Raw genomic sequence first — 24,555 nt, forward strand, 5'->3', positions numbered from 1 at the left:
AAAACAACTACATCATAGGTTGTGGGGATAAAACAAAATATAGGAAATACAATATTTGCATAGTGCTCAGCACAAAATCAGAGTTCAGGCATAATGGTGAAAAGAAAAAAAGTTGACAGAACTTATTCAATAGTAATGTTGGAAAAGAACAAAATTATTTTATTCATCTTTAAGACAGATTCCAGCTCTTCAAAAAGCATGTTACATAGTTAAAATATTCTCACTAACTAAAAACTCAATTTTTAAATTATTTATTCTTAAGCATACGTTTCACTCACATTCAAAGTAATTAGTCATTTCAAAGTTGTGATGTGCATTAATAACATGATTATTTAATAAAAACCTGTTTTCCTCATGTAACTGTCTCTATGACACATATTTGTATGAATTTTTATTGTGTGAATGTATGAATAATAGCTAATAATCAGGTGTCAGATAATTCTTGGCTAGGGAATTTACAGCCTGCAGAATAATTACATCAAAACTTTGAAATATAAAGATGGCAATTTGATAGTCAAAGGGATATTATATCTGCCCTTTTCTTTAATTTTATGTAAGTTGACATTATCAGAGATTAAAATATTAAATAATTGAAGATGCTTTACAAGTTTACTAGCTTGATCCTTACACTGTACCTCTCCTACCATTTTGGTTGTCAGAATATGGCAAAAATAACACAACAGGAGTTAAAATGTATTTCCCAAATCCTGTATTTCATCTTTCTAAAACTTCTTTTACAATGTCATTTCTTGAAAAATTGTATAGAAATACTTAACTAAACATTATGATGTTCCTGCAAAATAAGTTTAAGTTAAATACATAGTTAATTATATTAGAAAAGAGCATGGGGTTTGAAATAAAGAGACTCAGATTCAAGTTTTGTTTTTATTTGTCCTTTTTCACTTAGGGTTTCTTTCCTAATCTCCTCAGCTACTGCTTTTTACTTTGCACCATACCCACATTGGTAAACATCAAACTCTATGCATTTATCTTTTCTTTCATTCTCATGATTTTATAAATTAAATAATTCAAATATTTTTAGAATGTTGAAATGTGTGACTCCTTCCAAACTGAAAAATAGACTTGAGTTAAGCTATCATTCCTTGAGAATAATTTAAATAAAGAAGCATTTTAATGACATTTACTTAGTGAATATTTATCCCCCTTTTCCTTCTATCCTGGAAAAATATTCTTTCTCTTACCAAAGAAAAACAAAATATCAAGCAAACAAAAACATCTACCCATTTGTGCTATGGATCATATCCTGTGACATATCTAGAACTCTGATCTTTGGTTACATTTTTTGCTGCCTTGCATCATTAATTTATCTTATTCTATATAGTCATTTACATCATTATAAGAGTATACTCTCAATCTCTAATGTTAAAAAACAAAATATAAAGTAAAACCTTATCCTGACCCTGCATTTCACTTCTAACCACCTTCACATTTCTCTATTCCTTAGCTGAATTTCTTGAAAGCATTGTCTACAAAACCAATTTTTACTTCTTCAGTTCACACTTATACTTCAAATGAGTTTAGTTAGGGCTTTGCTCAAATTTTACCACAGAAATGACCTCTATGTTACCAAATCCTATTCTATTTACTATGCACCTACCATATGCCAAGAACTCATCTTGTGATTCAGCAATACAGTACTGCAGAAAATAGTCAAATATCACTGTCTTTAGAAAACACATTCAGATGATGAATAGCACTATGAAGAAAAATAATGCAAGCCAGGGCAGGGATTTGAGTGCCAGGAAAAGAGATGTAATTTTAAACAAGGTGGTACAGAAGGCGACACAGAGAAAATAAGATTTAAGTTAAGACATAAGTATATATCAAAGATTGAGCCATACAAATAACTAAGGGGAGATAACTAAGCCACAGACAGAACAGCAAATGCAAGGGCCCTAAGACAGGAGCACTTATAATACTTGGAGAACCAGCAAGGAAGCTGCTGTGGCAAAAATAAAAGAAGTAGGGAAGAAAGGAGTGAGGTCAGCAAGGTAAAAAGGCTAAATCATATGAGTAAATTAGACATGTTTTTACTATTATTGAGATGGAATCATCAAAGGGTTCTGAGCTGAGCAATGACACTATCTGACTTAGATTTTTAAAATATTTTTTGGCTACTTTATTTACATACCCTATTTGAAAATAGACAATAGAAGGCAGGGAACCCTTTTAGGAAGAAGTCATGAAGACTGAGGCAACAGGAGATTGTGGCTGGAAATTAGGTGGTTGCAATGGAGGTGGAAGGAAATGGTTACATATATTATGGATATTTTGAAGTTAGAGCGGATCATGACCTGCTAACATGAAATGTGAGAAAAATAATGAGTCAAGAGTGATTTCAAAGATTTGTCCTAAATAGACTGGAAAAGAAGAATTGTCATTTGCTTACATGAGAAAGGAATATAAGGAGCTGACTGCAAGAAAATATCAGTTCAGTTATGAAGATATTAAGTTAGAGAAGCATATTAGAAATACAAGTGGAAATGTACAGGCAGAAGATACGAGCTAGAGATACAATTTTGGGAGTTGTTAGCATAGAGTATTTATAGCCACAGGACTGCATGAGATGACCAAAGAACTTTGGGCAAAAGCCTGAATGCAGATCAGAAGTCTGAGGGGAAATCAGCAAATGAGGCTGAGGAGGATTCACCAGTGAGTTAGGGGAGTAGAAGGGTCCCATTCTAGAGGCAGCATGTGTTTCAATGAGTAGGGGGAAATCAATTTTGACAAATTCTGTAATAAGTTAAATAATATAAAAATTGAGAAATGGTGACATCCATTCATTATAGGAATAGACACTAATTGGAAGTGGTCCAAGAGAAAATGGCATGAGAAGAATTGGATATAATGAATATTAAAAAATCTCCTAAGAATTTAACATAAAGGAGAGCAGAAAAGGTTTCAGAGCGTGTCATACACTGACCACTCCATTTTTCATGAAACATTTTGTTGTCTGGACTTCTATGAAACCACTCTCGTCTAGTTCTCCATCTATTTTAAAAGATACTCAATAGATTATTTTCAGTCTCTTGTTGGTTCTTGCCCCTCTACATAAAATTTAAATAGTGAGTTTCATAGGGCTAAATCCTAGATTGTCTTTTCTCTGACTTTGAACTTTTGTGTCTTTAGAGAATGTGCACTTTTTTGTGTGTCTTTGGGGAACTCGTCAAATCCCATGGTTTTAAATGTTGTCTCTATGGGATGAATCACAAATGAAATTAGTTAGAATTCTGAACTCCATACATAGATACCCATCTTCCTTCTGAATGTACCCATATGATCATTTCTGTGATGACACAAATATACATAAAACATATTCAAGGAACTCAAATATGAAAAGCTTCAAAGTGTGCTTTTTCTTTCTTTTCATTAAAAAGTATTTCCTCCTTAGAGTTGTTTGTAAAAAAATTTTTTAAATCATTCATAACTTCTTCTTTTCCCTCATATCAGCATCCAATTAATCAATAAATCCTGTCAATGTCAACTCAAATTTACATCAGGTCTGCTTTTATTTTTACCTCCTTATCCTAATTCAGGCTGTTATGTTCTCTCACCAACTCTTTTTTCCCACTTTCACTTTTGCCCCATATAGTACATTTTCCACACAGATGTTAGGAAAAAAAATCCTAAAAGGTTAAGACATATTGCTACTGTCTCCTGCTTAAAATTCTTCTAGATATGCCTTATCACTGCCCCAGGACATGATTCTACAACATTATTTCAGGTCACTCTCCATTAATTCTGCTATGTTTCAGCACATGGGTACTTTTTAGATTCTTCAAAGAACCTGCTTTTTCTTATGCAGGGCCTTTGTTTATTCTGACTGGCCTATTCTCCTCAGTTCTACTGCTCTAGCAATGCCCCACTCCACTCTTCTCATATTACAGTACTTTACCCATATTATATTACATTACTTCTCATTTACATTACTTCTTCAGGGAGACACATTCCCAGGGGGTCATCTACTTGACCTATATCCTGCATTCCATATTCCAACCCTTTCCTTTCTTTGTTTTTTTTTTGTTTTTTTGTTTTTTGTTTGTTTGTTTGTTTTCCATTTATAGCAGATATTCACACTTAGAATTCCTCTTTCTGTTTTTTTAAATTTTGGTCTGTTTGTTTAATGTGTGTGTATATATATAAAATTTTATTTGACTGTTTCCTCAACTATATTACAGTAGCCATAAAGGCAAGGACATTGTACCTCTCTTTTACCATCCTATCCCTTAGCAAAGTACATAGAACATCCTCAATAAATGTTTGTTGAATAAATTAATGAATGGATGAATAAATGATTGCCATGGGCAGACCACAGTTACAACTGGGGGGGGTGAATTTAATGTGTCTTTTAAGGAACTTCTATTAATAAGAGGAGCCTACAAATTACATGAGACAAAATATTGTAAGTGGTCCATATAAATACTATCTATTGGGGAGAAATGTATAATAGTAAGAGCCAACTTTTAAAATTCTTAGTATGTGAGACAATATGTTAATTTCCACATATAATTTCACTTAATACAACACTTTGAGATAAACTGTATTAACATTTCTATTTTATGGTTAAATAGACTAAGTTTATGAGGGTCCTAAAGGAGCTAAAAGGTAAAAAGAGGATTTGAATTCATAACCATGAATCATAGAAAATTCACCACTTACACATTATACTCATTTTATATTTTTCCAATATATGTATTTTTTCACTTACATTAAACTATGATTTTCAAAAACTGTCTCTGTAAAAACAGAATAAATAAATATTCATGGAGAAAGAAAAATGTGGAATCAGAGCTATGAGACTTCTTTAATGAAGCAATCAGCTTTAATTAAAAAAAAATTGAAATAATCAGTTGGATCTAAATGTCAGTTGTTTGCTCAAGTTGTCATACTGAAGTTAACTTGGTTGGCTGTGTTTATGAAAAAGCTGGAGGTCAAAATTTAGGGAGTTAAAGAAAGACTCAATTAGTTCATTAATCAAGTTGGGCTAAAGGTCTGAGAAAAGATTTAATTTGACTAGGTTATACCTTTTATCATGTTATACATCTTCATTCTCATGTTTCCTGACATTTGTTATAGAAAGAAACAGATTTCCCTGTCAGTTCATTTGACTAAGGAACATGTTATTATTCCTCTGACATCTACAACAGTTGACCTCAACGTTTATATGGATTTCCAGTTGTAAAAAATGTTTAAATAATTACATGAAGTTATAAATCATGGTAAGTAGGGGATTTAGTGGGAATTCAGAATCTGCTCTTATATTTTAATAACATAATATAGAAATTAACTTGTGTTAAAATTTTAATGTTTTTAGTATTTCACACCTTATAAAAATCAGAGTAACCTATGGTATTTTAGCAAACACTTTCCTTGGTAGTGTTTTTTTTTTTTTTTTGCAGTATTTTTAATAAGTGTTTTTGCCAATTACCTAACCTAAAACATAGATAATATTGATGTTATATAGAAATGGGAGTATACGATTATTATAATATACTATTATTATTATATACTATAATAATAGTATCATTATATTATTATATACATTATATATACAGAAAAATAGTAGTATTTTATGGCTTTGAAAAAACAGAAAATAGAACAGAGGTTCTGAGGCAAGGAGAGGAAAGAACAAATTCAGGAATCTGAATTATTCAGTAAGAATTTTTAGAAAAGAAAATGAAGAAAAAGCATAATTTTGGAACAAATAGGAAAACCAAGATTTAATACCAGACATTTTTATTCCAGAAACACTACTTAATACTATGTCATAGAAATCAGTATTCCTATTATTTTCAAACTATATCACATAAGAAACTGTATCTTTCAACAGTGTATCAATCAAATACTAAAAAAAAAAAAGTCATATAAGTACAGCCTTGATGACATATCTCTACCATTGTTTTGAAGACACTAGATTTAAAACATTTATTTTCTGACTGATATGTTTACGCTATCCCTAACTGCTCTCCTCCCGAAAACAGTAAAAACTAATGACAGAAATACATTATAATAATAATTTATTTTGAAAGGGTTATCACTATGTTTTTCTTTTTGGTTTTGATGGCATCATCTTGATTAAAAAGGCCCTCAGGTACAGATATCTTTGTAAAGTTTTCTATTAAATTAAGAGAATAAGACTGTACCACTTTAAAATATGTTATTCTCTAAGTACCAACAAAATACTAAGAAATAAAATTCTCTTGTAGGGTATGAAACAAACTGGTCCCACTCAGGTTCAGATTCATTTCAGCCTACAGTCCTACTTATCATTTAATTAAATAGAAATGCATTATGCAGAGCTATTAAGTAAGTCATGTAGCAACAGAAGCAAAGAAATGCAGCATGAAAATACACTAGATATTCTATATGAAAGAATTTTTATATGAAAGAATTCTCACTGGCAGAGTATTGCAGGATCATTTATATATAAAGGTATACTAAAAAGCATTCACTATCCAAAGAAAAAAAATTAGAGAAAATAGAAGAGTTATTGAACAATGTAATATACAGAAAGACTTAAAATAGTGGGTCTTTTATTTGCAAAATAATACTGTTATAAAAAGGAACCTTGACCTAATTTCCTTTACCTCATGTCAGTAGTTGGGAAGACTATTTCATTTCAGAAAATTAAGCACTAGTTTAGTTGGTGTCTTTTTTTTTTTTTCCGGTAATTTAATAGCTGTGGAATCAATAGCATAACTCAACGGAAAAAGTTAAAAATTAAAATCTGTGCACCAGGAAAGAGCTTCAGTTTATTTTAGTAATTCTTATGCAGAATTTTAGGGAAGGGGGTTAAATGAATCAGAAACCACATTTTAAATTTGCTTATTAAAGTATTTATTCATGGCTGACAACATTTAGTGAATAATATCTTAAAGATTTAAATTGTTAAACAATAAATTTGTCAAACATATTTCAACAATGTTAGACAAATTTGGTGCCCTGCTTAAATTTTCATAGATGAGTAATTTAACTTGCATCCAGTGATTATCTATCTATCTATCTATCTATCTATCTATCTATCTATCAAAAGAGATTGAGAGAAGGAGATGGCAAAATAAACCCCTCACCAACTACTACTACTGAATCACTGTATAAACCAGAAAAAGAGGACTCATCATCAGTTTTCTCAGTTGCATCTTTAACTGCCACATCACATAATCAACAGATAACTATGGCTACATAGTCATGGTTTAGATGCCCTGGGACTTTTGAAAAATAAACATATAAATGAATAAAATTATCTTAGGACAGATATATGCTGTATGTTGACATATTCATAAAACATAAACTATGTCATTTAAATTAAGACCATATAGAAATCAAGTTCATTTTGTTAATTCTCTCTTAGAGTCAGAGCTGCACAACAGCTCCCCTTAAAATTTATTCTAATAATTATACAAATTTTGGGAAAAAAACTAAAATATAAACATGCACTGAAATGTTTTGTCATCTGCAAATAATTCACTAAGTCATTGATGTACCATTTAAAAGAGAAATGAAATAATTTAACATTAAAAAAATTACCTAAAAAAAATAATGATTATATAATCCATCTTCCTCATTTTCTTTATGAGTAAATTAAGATTCAAAGCAAATTTTCTACAGTTTACATTATATACTGCACAAATACAGTGACATAACTGAGACTCCAATAATAACTTTAGATCTTCAACTAAATATTAGTGCCTCTTAGAATTTCTCTTATTGGAAATAAACAAATTCAATGTGTACAGTTTTCTATTTACCTTAGATTCAGCCTAAACTTCAGCTATTCCCAAATATTGTATGGATTTTGCATTATCTGTTCTTTGTTGGCTTTTCATATTCTGTTTATGAACTATATAAATCATTGAAGTTCAATCAGTATAAGAGATAAATTTAGGGGAGAGAAAATTTCTAACTAAAATAAGATACAAACCGTATATACAAATCTTATACTGTAAAAAAATTAATAAACAGAAATTTCAATTAAAAATAGTTGGGAGACCAGAGAGGGAACTCTCACACCTGCAAGGATAGCAGAGCCCCACAGGAATGAGAAAGATTCTTGTCTTTCTCCGTAAGGATTTAGCCAGTGAAAACCCATGAACTTTTTGTTTACTATAGCCCTCCCAACTTCCTTTCTCTGTCTATAAAAGAGTTCTCCTATTGCCATGAAGGGATCTGCATGTGGCTTGCCATGACTGCAGACTGCAAATTGCAAGTTTCTGCTGATCTCAAATAAACCCATTTTTGCTGGAGAAATTATCTAGCAGTTTATTTGCTGTATATCAACAATTTCAAGTATTGAAAATGATAAATATAGTTTCTACTGGCTATTAAATAGTTTGGCAAGGTATAAACATTGATTTCAGCAAGTTCGTAAACGTTTCCATATATATGTGTGTGTGTGTATGTGTTTGGAGCGTGGACTAGATTGGAATGGAGCTCCTCCTAATTCAGTTTCAATGAAGTCAATAATTTAGTAGATATTAACATATTTAAATGAATGTATGACAGATTCAGCTTCTTGTATGAGTAATTTTCAAAGGAAATGTAGGAGAATCTGTTTTGTGACTTGTACACTCTTCAGGAATAAACAGGGATGTAGAAGGGAGAGAGAAGATAGAAGGAGATGGGTGAAATTGCTTCAAGACAGCCCTTGTAGATCAGTGAATACTTTTCCCAGGACTCTTCTGAAGAATTAGTGGAAGAATACCTTCTAGTCCTGTTCTAGTGAGGTAGGCTTCAGTAGGATTACTCAGTTATGAAATTTGTTTCATGCAGTTGGCACACACAAAAGACTGGTGTCCATTTATGTCTGAGAAAGCTAAAGCCAAATTCACACAGGAATAAGCCAACGGTGACATCTGCTGAAGAAATCTTAGAGGAAACAAAGAAGAGAGAGCTTCTGTGTTGAGATAAACAGATAAGCCTGATTTTTTTTTTCCCTCAGAGCAAGAATTTGCTTCCTGTTTTGCCAAGGATTACAGACATTCAAAACGGCATCATCTGGGGATCTATCCAATTAGGCCATCTGAGGGGTAAAAACACCTCAGCAGAAGATGACTGAGGATATTCAATAGCTGGGGACCAAGTTTGGCAAGTGTCCCTTGAGAATACTGATGCATCCTGCAGGGATAAGGAATTGCAAAGAGAGACACCCAGCGGGAATAACTGAAAAGGCTCTAGGACTGCCCATGATAGAGTCACTCTGAATATCAGGAAGAGATAGGCTATAGCTTGCTTTAGGACTTAGGTCCAGGCCAGTCCTTTTACCTCCTCTCCACTCTACCTCTGATCTCAGAGAAACCTAAAACAGCAGAAAGTAAGAAGTTTTCTAGTTTTTTGAGCTAAATTATACCCCTCTAAAATCCATATGTTGAAGTCTTAAGCCCCAATGCCTCTAAATGTTACTGTATTTAGATGTAAGTTCTTCAAGGGGGTGGTTAAGTTAAAATGGGTTCTTTAGGGTGAGCCCTCATCCAATATGACTGATATTCTTATAAGAAGAGGAAATTCAGATACACAGAAACCAGCACCAGGCAGGAGGGTGCACAGATGAAAGGCTATGTTAAGACACAGCAAGAAGGTGACCATCTGCAAGCAAGGAGAATGGCTCAGAAGAAATAAAACCTAATGACACATTGATCTTGGACTTTCAACCTCCAAAACTGTGATAAATACGTTTCTGTTGTTTAAACCACTCAGTCTGTGACATTTTGTTACAGCAGCTCTAGCAAATTAATTCACCTGTTTAATGTGACAACAGGAGCTAACTGAGTTTTCATCCTGGAGATATATGTTGAGAGAGTTCTTCCCCTATAAAACTGAAATTATTTATTAGATTTGTTAGTTATCTAACTGTGAAAACTATAGAAATTTGAGGCTTTCTAAAAAACTTAACATGCCTTTGTGAAACTGCTTTTTGTATACAGTTATGACACTTTCTGAATCAATGAATGAATATCTTTATAGGGAAAATGAACAAACAGAATGTATGAAATCAGGCCCATGGTACAGCTTCAGAACACACTGCATGAGAAACATCCATCCCATTTCTTAAATACAAGGTTAACTTTCTCAGTATCTTTATGGTAGCGAAAAGACGTATCTGTGCTACATGTCTGACAGAATGAACATGCATTAAAGGGAGCCAAACAATAAACATAAAAAAAAAGAGAAAAAAGAAAGTAAAATGAACTGACTTTCAAAGGAATTAATGTTTTTAAAAGTATTAAGTGGGTAAAGTAACAATTTTATAATACACCTTTATTTTATGGATTTATTTGAAATTGCATACGGTGAGGAGAAAAATCATAATTTTTAAAATCAAGTATAGATTCTAAAGTTCTGAAATAAGGCAGATCTTGCAGTACCATGATCATGAACAATAAATCATAAATGGTTAGTAGGCAATAACAACAAAAAGTTGAGGAACAAAGAAAAAGTGACACTATATCATATCCTCTCATTGTATTTACTGTAATTTTTTAACGGATTTCCTACTTCTTTATAATTGCAGAGCACTAACTTTGTGCCACAGGAAGGCTGTTCACTTCATCTATCAAGGTTGTACAGTCCAAAATTGCAGCCACTAGCCATGTGTGGTCTTTGGACATTTGAAATGTAGCTAATGAGACTGAAGAACTGAATTTTTAGTTGTATTTCACTGTAATTAATTTAAATTTAAATTTAGAAATAGGCAGCACAAAATATTTTTCCATTAAATTCAACTTCATTGTTTTGATAGACCATATTTTATTTTATGGTTGCATTGCTTAAAATATAGTATTGTAGGGGAAGTGTTAGAAGAATACCCTGATGGAACATTAAAATGTGTTTATTTGAATATTTTATCCAGACAGCAAGAATTAAAGCCTAAATAAATAATAATTGTTATAAATTGAAATATTTATTATTAAGGGTAAGTAAATTATTTCTTCTAGTCTATAAAAAAAACCTCTTCCCAATGAAAACAATGTTTGTACAAATTGTGCTGTGAATATAAGTGTTTAGATTTCAAAGGCTTAATCAAAAAACAGAATGCAAAATATTTCTTTAACATTTTTACATTAAGTGTTGAAAAGTTAATATTTTGGATATATTACTTAGATATAATTAAGTTTTCTCTTTTTTAATGTGGCTACAAGAAAATTTAAAATTATTTGGGTGTGTATACATACTACTGTGAAGCTGAGCTATTACTGGAGCACCTTTTGTGAGTTACTGGCATGAGAAACAGTAGATTAAACCAAAAAATGTAACATCTGAAAAGAAGCTTATTTTTCCATTATCTAATGACCTCATGGTCCTGAGATGTTAAGGAATCCATTCAAGTTCACAGAATGGGGTCTGTGCCCAGGTTAACCAAATTCTAGTCCACTGCTCTTTCCAGAATACTTATGTGAAGGAATGAGTTAGACAAATAAGCCCCTTTCTCTGGGTAATGCTTCATCAGGCAAAGGGCTTAGGCAGGGGTGCACAGCTCCCACCTGCCACCTACCCTTGGTGTCCTCGTGCAAGGTATGTTTGTATAAATTGTCCCAGAGTCTTTATTTCTTGTTTGATACAACCAATGGGGTATTGTGAGGATTACATGAAATAGTGCATATGCAAATATTTTAAAATTGTGACACATACATATGAATGTATAACGTTAATTTTTTCAACATTTACTGGGCACCTATAATATGGTAAACTCTGGGAGTGCAAAGATAAAAAGACGCAAATACTGTCCTTAGGGAGGTGCAAATTATAAAACCAAGTAACCATGAAACAATTCAGAATTTGTTTTCCAGCTTTATAATACAGTAGATAGAATATTTGTATCATCCATATATTTTAATTTGCACAGACATATGCTACATTTTTAAGTGAACAACACATTTTTTTAAAGTCATCCAATAGTAGTAGAGAGTAGCAATTTTTACTTCTTGCTGGTCACTTTGGATTTGTCATAAACCAGAAGTTCTGGGATGATACTGAGAATATTGAATAACAGTTGTTAGGGATCAGAAACTGAATTGTAAATGTTGGACACAGCAGTACCCAGAAGGTGCCAGCAATTAGCTACTTGTTGCATTACAGGACAATCTAGGGGGTCCTCAAAGAGATGGAACATTTCAGGTGTCAGGAAAGCAGTGCAGGTACTCTGGGCCTAGCAGGAGTGGCTATTTATCAATCAGCACTATTTCAGTAATTTAATTATCTGTAGAGCTACAGTGGACTAACATAGTTTTATATCACTGAGTGATCACATGTCCATTCTAAGGGAAAATTACTTGGCATCCTCCAGACTCAAGTCTGAAAGCTTTCCTGGACCATGCATTGTCCTTCACTCCCCACATTAGCTCATATTTTCTAAATTATAATACTTCATAAATTATTTCTCTCTTAGCAAAATATTCACTTATCTTTTTACATACTAGACAAGAAATTCTCTTAGTGAAGGGATTGTGTAATATCAGAGCCTAGTACATTGTCTGTTACAAAGTAAGTGTTCAGTAATATTTTTGATGAATAAAATTGGATGGATGGGTAAATAAATAAATAAATAAATGCACTATAATACATCTGAAGTGCAAGCTTTAATCTAAATTATTTCACTAACATTAAACAACATTAGCAAGTTACCTGCCTCATTTGTAACTTAAATTAATTAAATAACTGAAAAAAGATCAGGCTAAGTAATGGTAAATTTATTGTCAGTCCTTTCTATCATAACTTATAGGATCACTTCCCAAAATGTATCCTGGGGAATAGCAGTTCCAAAATAAGCTAAAAAGGGCTTATCTGATTAAATAAAATAATTCAGTTTAAATTTCTTTAACCCAATGATTTCAAAGCTTTTGGGGCCACAAAATTGACCTCTATATGACTGCTTATCACCATACAACTCTAAACTTAAGGAAAATCCTAAGTTAATAATATCTTTATCATTTGAACAAACTTTTCCTAAATTGCCTTTAGTTATTTTGGGATATCTTTGAATTTGAATGTAAAAGTCTAGGGATTTTAATTTCATGATGTCATTTTCAAATGGCATGGTAAAATTTTCTATAAAATAAATATAATAAGTAAAGTCTACAGGCTTTATTACCTCAGACTCCATTTTTCATACCGACATGGAGAAATCAATCACATACAGTATGTTTGACTGATTGTACCTTCTGTGCTTAATTAAAAGCCCCTTGGAGGTCATTTTGTGCAATTAGTAAATCATTACTAATAAGAAAATAACTTGTTCAGTATCTTTGTCATCTCAGCAGAACTGTAAAACACTGAATTTTGTTTCTTAAACACCACTTAATCAATTATTCTTTATGTGCTCTTCTTTAGGTGATTTAACCAAATTGTCTTAATTAGAGATAGTAAATGTAAGTATTTAAGACTGTTTAATGTAAGTAAAACCTTATCATTTATATTCATATAAAATGAATACTAAATGGAACAATATTGAATCACCATGAAGTACTATCATAAACAATGATAATTTTTGGTAATACTTTGTATTATTTTTTATACTTGGAAATATGAAAAATTCATATAATTAGAGACCAAAAAAGTATTATTCATTAATTCATTACATTATAGTAATTTAAAGTATTTGATATAAATCACATTAACTAAAAGGAAAGTGCTAACCTAAAGATAGTTTGGATAATAAAGATGGTAAATATTATAGACTTCATGTACTTTTTTTTAAACTAACTAGAGCTGTAAATGTAGTTTGAATATTATTAAATCAATACAGAATGTATTTTAGGTTTATGTAGGAAAGATAATATGTCTACTTCCTTGAGGAGATCAATTTCTCACTTAAAAAGTAGGCTGTTTTGAAAATCTTAAATATTTGTATTTCTTGTTACTATTAATCTTGACTCTGTGGATTTTCCTCATTCTGTGAGTACCTTGGATTCTTCTGATTTGGGAAAGTTCTGGTACAACTTTGACTGAAAATTACATTTTTAAAGTACCCAAAGTATCCAAATATCGGTCTTAAGAGTCATGCTAAATTGAGTAAGATTATGGAATATAAATTTCAAACAGTGTCTTTTTCAGATCAAGAAGCAAGTCTGGAAGATTCAGTTAACAGAGCTTTACAAAAAGCCATGATTAGTGAAAGCTCAGGACACGACAAAAGAAAAGCTCTCCCACCATCTGAAAGGAACAGTAAGTCTGAGCTGCCTCTTTATATAAAAACTCTCATGGAGGATAGAGGTTAGTGAGGGACAGTACAAAACTCTACATAGATTTGTTAAACTCCATTTGCTAGAGGAATTAATTCTGAAGTCTTAAAGCATTGATTTATGGAAAAATGTAAACCCCTTAAATCCATACCCACATTCAGCAGAACAGCAAGAGTAATATTTTACACTTTGTTGAAGGATGGGTTTTGGGTGGCCGATAGATATTAGTAAGTTAACAGAGAGCGAGGATGCTGCCATAGTGTTATCGTGGTAAGGGAAAAAGAATTTATAGTAGGAAGTATGGCTTAAAGAGCTCTAGCTAAAGAATGGATGGAAGACCCAGCAAAAGGTACCATGGAGTAGAATCAGAATGGTGAACAATTGACCATGCTAAAATTACATACCACAAGTTACCCCATGGACACCAGCAGACATCTACAGGATTCTCAGACACTAAAGAGTAGTGTCCCTACTGAAATCAGCTAGTATTCGTGAGTGAGAGCAAGGGTTTATATATAAACCAGTAAGCTTCATTCCATCACTATTAGGGCTTATACAGCATTGCCTGTAACTAGAAGCTTGCTTTAAAAAGGAAGGAGGTGACCTCTAAGCTCTGAAAGTTTGAACATTTACCCCAAAGAAGCTGAGTTAACACAAAAGCAACTTTTATCCTAGAAGAGATTGGCAAGTTTTAAGTTTATTCTATCACCAGCAGCCATGTGTGATCAAAATTAAAATGTTACATCAAAGTGATTTTTTTTTCAGTTTTACGATTGTCAAGTACTACATTTTAAACCTACTACATGTTTTAGGGAATATTATCTATGTTAAAGCTAAATATTTGATAGATTATCTCCTATTCATAGCAGTTGCTGTATTTGAAGATAGTAATCTGAGTTACATTCATTTTACTAAGATATTTCTAGATTCCATGAGATTTTAATATAAGGTTAATATAATTTGCCTTTCACTTTTTAAGATATATCAATAAGGTGTTTATATATGTCTATATAAATTAAATGTTGGCTTAAGAAAGAACACTTAGCCAATGTAAGCATTACAGACCTTTTTAAAGTAATAATCTGTGATATTTTCCATTTTGACTATAAATCAGAGTCTCCTTACTATCAATGTTATGGAGATTGATTCAATTCCTTAGGAAGTAATAAAATTATACAATAGAATTTCAATCCAGTCATTGATATGCTGATTTATGTGACTATTTCTTTACATATTTCAAATTTCAGGGAAACTTGAAATGAAATGACAATTAGCCAGTTTACTGTTAAACACACCCACAATTTATGAACAGAATTTTGGGCTGGGAGATATATAAGAATATTGCCAAAAACATTTTAAGGATTAGAATGAAAATATAAATACAGTTAGCTATGGAAGAATTTAATTCTAACAAAATTATTACCTAACATGTTAAAAAGCCTTAAATTTTACATTGGCAAGACTATGATATATACATTTACATCACAGAAGGAAATGCTAAGAGGGAGTTTTTTAATGGCTATTTTAGACAGACCAATGGTTACTTAGATCACTTTTATTACTAAATATCTTCTTTCAGTTATCTTTACAGGTTGTGTAGATTTTATATTAATTAAGATGATGAGTCCCATGGACCAGATAGGCTCATAAAGCCAGAAAAGGTAAAAGAAGTTTTGATTTGTCTTTTTTAACCCTACAATAAAAATTAAGGGAAAAAAAGAATTTCAAGATTAGGTAATTATGTGATATTAAAGGAGACTTAAAGATAAAAAGGTGGTATTGCTAATAAAATCAAAAATACATAAAACAAAGTACAAGATTAGAAATTCTTTCAAACACTATACTCCAGTGAAACTCAACTTCTTATTCTCTTAAAACTCATTGAATGAACATAATTAGCTTATTTATAAGATTAAAATAATGCAGTCTATCTATGTATGAAAGGGGGATTATTTTGAGACAAGAATGCAAATTCAGTTTAAGAATTTTCCCAAGCATGTACTCCTTAAAATTTAAATAATACCTACTATAACATGATAAATATACATATATTCACTGAATATTTCTTGAATTGTGCTGCCAGAGAGCCATGTCCACTGTCTTTATCAGAAAAGTAGACTATTTGTCCATGTGCTACATTTCCATGACAGTAAACTACACCCAAATTGTCTAAACCAAAAAGTTTGATCTTCTTTTCTCATGTCACACTCCCACCTACAACCCTGAAACCATAAACATGACACACATTGATAGTTATTAAATTAGAGGAAGGGTTTCATGATAGGTATGATTCTCTGACTTTTTTTTTTAACACAATGGAGGTACAATATGAAAAACTGATGTCTAAACAAAATTTTTAAAATGCAATTAAACAGATTATTTTGATGTGCTCTATTTTTAAACTTGGACTATATTTATGATTTTAAAAGTTCTGTTTTTGAACAAGAAACTGCTTTTCAGTTTTACATACAAAAATCCTATTTTAAAATTGAGTTCTTAAAAATAGTGATTTTCCCTGGAGAAAAGTGGACACCCTCATTTGTGATAGTGAGAAATACTACCTAGCATTTTTCTTTTTAATTGAGGTTCTTGGATTTAAATTTTATGTTTGATCACAATTTTTAAACTATTTGTATCTCATGGTTAGTATGTTTCTCACTCATTCCATATGATTGATTATCTTTTTTGTAAAAAAGTATCTTTATTCACTGCATGTCTAAATTTTACTATAAGAAATGTTAATATCTTTTGATTTGCACAAGAATAATATGTCTAGCTATTGTGACTGTTTTCACTCTTTGGAAAACCAAGGTTCAAGATAACTCAGACAGCAATTAGTAACTTGTAATTCAATGCTCATCTTCTGACCTCCAAATCCTATTCTTTCCCACTATATTATGCTCCATTCCTGATCACCTTATTTATCTTTGTTCAGTAACAGTGAACACACATTTATGTCAAAATATGTCCAAATGTAAAAAATGGAGTGAATACTCCAAAGGTATTTTTCACTTAGATTATGTGCATCTAAAATGCCAAAGGCCTCTATGTAACTGAGGTTTATGACAATGAATTTTCAATATGTTTTGAAAGTTTAGTTCATTAAATGTTTTTCTTACCAAAAAGATGCACAGCTAATCCTAAAATGATAATCTCTTTGAGAACCTACACAAAATATTTTTCTCTGTAAATTAAAAACCCATTCTATTACTATTGATGTACCTGTGTTAAATTGAAACTAAGTGTCTGTAAAATTTTAACCAGCATAAGAAGAATCATATAAACAAAATTATAGAAGATAAGAGAAAAATCTATAAGGATTTAGAAAATTGAATCTATAACATAAGAATATTCATATATTTAGGTATTTGGAATTAATTAAATGCTACAATTCCTAACTTAGACTCCAAAGACAAGTTTATGAATATATATAGCTACACTATCTTTGCACATTAAAAAAAAGTGTGATATGTTGAATAACCCAAAATAAAAATTGTAGTAGTAATACTTCATATTTGAATAATTGAACCTTATGGATAAAAATAATATTTTTTAATAAACATCATCTACAGGTAAAATTTCCTGCGTTGGACAATTGATAGTCGTCTGAAAATCTCTTTCCAATTTAGAAATTAAGAAAACTTGATCAAGTATTCATATAAGTGGAAAATAATAGATTTTAGGTTTATAATAAAGATCAAGTGACAGTAGTATGGAGATTTCAACAAGTAAATAAGAGAACTTCCAAATACCACAATTAAAGAAAAGTTACACTACTTATGTGTGAAGTAGTACTATTAAAGTTCTTATTAGAAGAGGTTTAATGGAACTTGAATGTAGAAAACTTATTTGAAAACAAAGACTAATATACTAAAATGACATTGAAATGATTTTCCTTGGGGAGAAATGAAAATTATAAAGGAAAAAATTTTGAAGCATAGAAGAGATAACAGAGTTTTAAAAGAAGAGATTTCCAGTATAAATAAACTTAGCGGGGAGGGGAATTGCTTTTGTTTATTTTAGATAGCAGTGAACATTTTCAATTGGTTGGGTTAGGGATGGAGAGCTTTTTCTGTATCAAAGCCATTTTACTTAAATCAAGATTTTTCTTAGTATATTTACGTTAGAACAGAACTATATTTGCTAATGTGCTATCCTCAATGTCTACTTAACCCTATTTAAATTATTATATCTAAACTGATAAAGAAGCCAGTTTATAACACAACTGAAAGGAAGCTCTACTGGTGAAAACATGTTGCTGTGCCTATATGCCTACTCCATCAGTTATGGAACAAGCTATACAAAATAGTTAATGGTATTCAGAAATCCTTAGTAGTTTGCAGTTAACTTTCATAGAATTTTATAAAAAATACAGGTTAAATACATATGCTATGAGGAGAATCATCAGTCTTTGGAAACTCAGAGCTCCATTAAAACATTAAATAAATTTGAAATAATAGATAAATCAATAATAATTTCTTAGTACTAAGTAAGTATTTGAGTTATTAAGAAGCTACACTACATGGAGACTTAGTTGTGACTTTTGAATAGTATATACCACAAAATTTTCTATTTTGAATTGATTTTAATTCAGATACCATGGAAATTAAATGATAGCACGGAACAATCTAAAAAACATGATTATCATTTCATGCTAGGGTATGGATTCAGCATGTTAGAATTACAAATTATATACCTATCTAAGTTAGCTCAGTAGCATTTTTGTCACCCAAATTTCTTTTATTATAGTTTCAAGAATTGCTTCTCCAAATGAATTATGTTGTTCAGATAAAATATTATTTGGAGATAATGCAATTAAGAAAATCAAGCTTGAATCAGGAAAGTTTTAAATGGATACAATGCAAAGCTGTGTTTTTACATAATAAAACTTTTCCTTGATTTTATTATAAAATTATAGCTTATATTTTCTTAGGCCACTTTATTTCCTCTATATTTTGAAGATATAGATTACACCAAAAATTATCCTATTTTGATCTCCTTTTCCTGCTGAAAATAGAAATAATTCCTATCCCACAAAACACTTCCTTTCTATTTTACTATAGTGAATTCACTGATATGATATTTTTTAGTGCTAAATCCGTATAGGCAATGACGGAAAATCAAACTGAATCTTGAAAGTACTATAAAAGACAATTTACGATCAGTGAGTAGAATACTGAAAATAATAATTAAATACACAAATCTACTGGCAGCTTTGTACTACTGTCTTATAATGCAAAACAACCCCATGTAAAGACAGCAGTTTCATGAAACCATATCACATTAAGAAAATGAAATAGTTTATATTTGAGAAAGGAGATCTATGATGTTTTTTAACCTCTAGGCTAAAATAAGTGCTACTTTATTTCTATTTAGATAGAGTAGAAGTCATCTGACTGAAAGATTCCATGAATCTAGTAGAATAGATTACCACATGGATCAAAGATGATAGTCTTTGAATTTCTTCCATGCCATCTGCCTCCATTATTGCAGAGGGAAATCAGAGCCATAAAATCATGTGAGTGGAAAACTCCCCAAGGAAAAGTGTGAACCCAGAGATAAAAAGGTTCTACAACTATATTTCCTCTATAAAAAAGTCCTCTTATTTCTAAAGTACACAAAAATTTAAGAAATTGAAATGGACACAGTGAAATATTATTGCAAATTTAAAAGTGACACTGGCTGAATTTAGTAAGATTCAAGTTACTATGCCCTAAACAGTTATTCTTAATAAAATAAAGAAAAATAAATATTCCTATGAATACTTAATTTTTAATTTTAAAATACAGTGTTTTATGATGAGCAATATATTCTATCATGAGAAAGGTTAATAAAACGCACAGCTCTAAAAGTAAATTTACATTCATGTTTGCATTTGTATTAACTACTTTAGAAATAGAAATTACAGATTTTTCTACACTGGATATTGTCTAAAATCTTTACTTTTAAGTTACAATGTTAGGGATTTTTTTATTACAGTAATATCCAGTTTACTACTATAAAAATCAACACATTAATCTATTGCTATTATTTTGAGAAACATATTAATAGGACAGCTATAGAAAGGTTACTGGTCTCCAAAACATAAATTAATTGTTGAAATTTGTATTCTGAAACCAATATGTGTTCTAATGCTATTCTAGGTATTAACTATAAGCTGCCTAAAGTCATCATATTAAATTTGCAAAGTGCTTAAGGTTGACGATTACTAAAAAGGAAAGCGTTAAAAAAAAAAACAGATAAATGGAAAAACAACTGTGGCAATGCTCACTATTTCCTGAAAAGTAGCTGATACGCTACTGAGAATGAAATGAATTATTTACATAAGTCGTCTGAGGATAAAGTGCTCTAAACTCACACAGTATCACTAAACATTGTAGAAGCTACATTTCCATTAATATTCCATCTTCTTAACAATCATGCTCTAAACAAAGAGTTTGTTCAACTTAGTATATGAAATATATCTTATTCAACATTATGCCTTTTAATGAAAATGGTAGATAATAATCCTAACAAGGTTAATTAAATTAGCATTCACAAACACACTGTATATGGGAATGGATTTCAATTGATGAAGAGCCTATTTACAACTGCAGTTTTCTGCACTGTTTTGTGGTACAGGCTTAGGTAGCATGTCCAACTGCTGAAGCACTTTATTAAAGTAAAATATTACATCTGCTACATGTTACCTTTTGGAGATCAAGATATTCTTTATTCTGGACAGTGTGCTATAAAACTCAACTAACTTTTACACTGTAATTTAGTTATGATCACAATATTGCCTCAGCAAGAAAATGACCATTTTTGCCTGTTCAAATTACCATGTGTTAATGTTAAAGATTTGCTTTTACCACAAAAGGCAATAGTGTATACCACAATCATTTTACACATCAAAAGAGGCAGAGGTATTCATTAAATATACCTTGATATGGAGCACTAAATCCACGATATCGGTGATTGCTGTCTGTAACAAAATGCAGTCTGAGCCAGTTTTTGTTGCTGATAATTGGTGGTGGTATATTCATTCCAGATAACCTGAATGATGGAAAACAACAAAAACAATTTTGAAGTTTTCAGTAGTAAACATTTTCACTGAATTGGGGCCCTAAAAAATGTCTACCTGTATACAACATTCATGATTTTGAATTGTGAAGTTTTTAAGCACAGGTGAAATAGTTATTTTATGAATAGAAAGGTCAATTATAGAATAATGCAATTCCAAACATAAGCTGTTCCAATCAGGCTGCATATATTAGTAAAATCAACTGTAAACTCCATCTAATTTTTGATTCTCCTAAATTTATTGAAAAGATAATAATAAACATAAAGGATGCTGAACTGACCATGCTGGTCATTGCATAACCCATGTATGTATTGATACAGTATTGTTACAAAACAGTAAGACTTTAAAGCAACTGATATACTTTTTCAATTTAATATATATTAAACATTTCATATTTAATGGCAAATTTCACAATTTCATTTCATAGAACAAGCACTATTGGTAATTTCACAATATTATACATTTTTATGATTAGCTTTTATTATAATATGTACTTCTGTAAGGCACTGGAGTTCCGCTCCAATTGACCAAAAATAGATCGTATTCTGGATATATATTTAGTCACCACATATCTAGTCACAAAGGTAGCACTTCGATTTTCCTTTAAGTAAGACACTTGAAGCAAAAAATGTAAAACTATGACCCAGATATTGGTCATGATTAATAGATAAATAACTCCCTAGCTCCATAATCTTTTGAAACTTTCTGGCAAAGCAGTTTTTCTGATTTAATTCAACAAAGGAACATCACCCCTATATACCTAATCATTTAAATACTAGGTGTGTGTTATAAAGCTCAGGTAAAATATTCTCCAAAAAGCAAGATTGTTACATAATGAAGGAGAGTTTTAGAATAAGGTTTCCTAATAACCAGTATACAACATATCTTTCCCATTCTCAAAGCTTACATGTTTCTTCATCGGAAGGCAAATTAGAGAGCTGATTTATTTTTCTGTGTGTGTGTTGTAGGAGGTGATTACAACTCTTCTCTCAGTGCTTGGCATTCACTCATTTTAGGGAATGGGTATGGGGAAATTGGAATATCTGTCCTTGCACATGTAATCAGTGGTGACGTGTAGACAAAGTGATGCAAGAACACTTTATCCTATATCCTCCTCCTTTATTTCCAAAAACCCATCTTTCTTAGGATGTCTGGGAACTAGCCATCACTTTTAGTGGATGATCACCTGCCATGGCATAAAAATATAAATTCAAATTTATTTTATCACAGTGCCAATGGACATACAGAATGGGCTTGGACACATTACTATATACCCCAATTTTCTTGGATTCTAACATGAAAAAGTTGGGTTCTATCCTATACATTTCTCATTTCTCCTCCAGTTTTGGAATGAATTTTCTTTAACGTGTTTCCCTATCAATGCCTTATTTTCTCTTTATAGGAGTGATACTGTTTATTGGTCAAGCTCGCTGTTTTGCTTTTCATATCTGGATTGAGTAAACAAAACACATGTAATATAACTGCATAATTTTAAAACTCAAGTTTTAAAATTTTACTTCATTACTTTCAGAAAATACAGTATCCAGGTTATGTTTACTTTTGTTTGCTTGTTGGTTGGTTTGATTCAAATAATAAATCAATGAAAAAATAGTTAGATTTGGTACAATTAAATTTTCAGTACAGTAGCATGTTTCATGCCAGATTTTGATTTACAGTTTAGTTCCCTTCAATTCCCTGATTCAATGAGCATAAACATCCATTAGGGAAAGTTTATTTTGGACAGGCTGCACACATTTCTAAATGTAATGAGAGTATAATACATGGATGGTTGCAATAATGTACAGAGTTTGGAGAATGGCCCTTTGAAGATCCAGTAGATGAGAAGCAACTCAACAATGACAACAAGAAAAGTGTGAGAGGAAACAAGATATAACAGACAATAAAAAGGATAAACTTTCCATCTTTCTCAAGAACATCAAAGATAATTTCAGCAATAGAGTGTAGTAAAGGCAAGCAATAGCTACTATAGAACTATAGTTGGTAACCTGAATTCACCTTCAGGAATTGAGACAGATATAAGCAAAGATGTTAGAGCTGCAGTAGCTAGAGGCACAGTGTACATAAGGTGAAGAAAATAATGGCACTTCAACAGGGGTGGAACTAAAAGGATATTCCTGACAGCTTCAATGCCTATTCTCAGGAAGCAGAAATGTAGATAAGCCAAGACGCTGAACTAGAAATCAAGTGTACCAAAGACCCATTTGCCACCAGAGAAGAAAAATAACTTAATTAGTTATAAGGGAGTCATGCAGACTTTCTAGATTGTGATCACCTAGTATTGCTCATTATTTAAACACAATTTACACAATATTATTTTGTTTATGGCTTATGGAGCAATCTAGTAAATAAATCTACATATTTGCAACATATTTCACATGTTATCAGGAGGTCTGAGAAATGAAGGACTGAGAATATATGCCACCTAGAAAGACTCCATTAAACTAATTAATTGAGAGAATTAATTTCTTAAATACTAAGGGAGATATTTCTTAAATATAACATTATTATTCCTATATCTAGTCACTGTGGTCATTTGAAGGTAGGCACATATTCTAGTATAAGGTCAGTGAAAAATCACTTCTTGATAACAAAAAGATTATTGATAACTCAACAATTATTTACTAAGCACTTACTACATGACAAATACCAATGCTAAGGGTTGGAAATATAATAGTAAACAAGACAGACAAGATCCACGGTTTTACAAACAAAGAAGATAGCATAAATAAATGAGTAAGGTAATTTCAGAAGGTGGCAAATAACAAATGATGTACCAAAAAAAAAAAAAGAGTATCATGATAAAGAATGTCTAGAAATGAGGTTTCAATTGGTTTAGTATCTTCTCCATTTTACACTCAAAACAGCCATACTCACGATTATATGTCACAAATCACTAAGCTGAATTTGAGGATAATTAAATCAAAGAAAATTATGATAATGATAAATATCATAAATTTGTATCCAAGAAGAATTCAATGTATGTCTTTTGAGTAATTAATGACTTTGAATGAGCGTAGTAAATTAATAATAACATCAAATTTCACTGCATATTCAATGCAGAATATTGACAATAATACAGTGTAATTTGCCACAATTAATCTTTGCAAAAATTGTTTTTATTTATATAATTTTCTGCAGAAATAAATAACTAAATCATAAATTAATATTTAAAACTAGACACAATGTTTGATTGCATTCTTGATACAGGAATGATTATTTTTTAAGAACAAAAAACAAGTAAACACAATACACACAAAACAAAAGCAGAACAATAAA

At 31.1% G+C, this 24,555-nt stretch overlaps 1 protein-coding gene across 3 annotated transcripts in view; it reads right to left on the minus strand.

Moving 5' to 3' along the window:
• The window catches only part of CSMD3 (CUB and Sushi multiple domains 3), a 1,005,695-nt gene that overhangs the window by 598,545 nt on the left and 382,595 nt on the right, over nt 1-24,555 (minus strand). For all 3 annotated transcript variants that reach the window (XM_031691263.2, XM_072949624.1, XM_072949623.1), the window contains exon 6: nt 21,118-21,230. In XM_031691263.2, coding sequence (XP_031547123.1) covers nt 21,118-21,230 — 113 coding nt within the window. The remainder of the gene's footprint in view (nt 1-21,117; nt 21,231-24,555) is intronic.

Source organism: Vicugna pacos, chromosome 25, assembly GCF_048564905.1.
Source record: "Vicugna pacos chromosome 25, VicPac4, whole genome shotgun sequence".
Taxonomy (NCBI): domain Eukaryota; kingdom Metazoa; phylum Chordata; class Mammalia; order Artiodactyla; family Camelidae; genus Vicugna; species Vicugna pacos.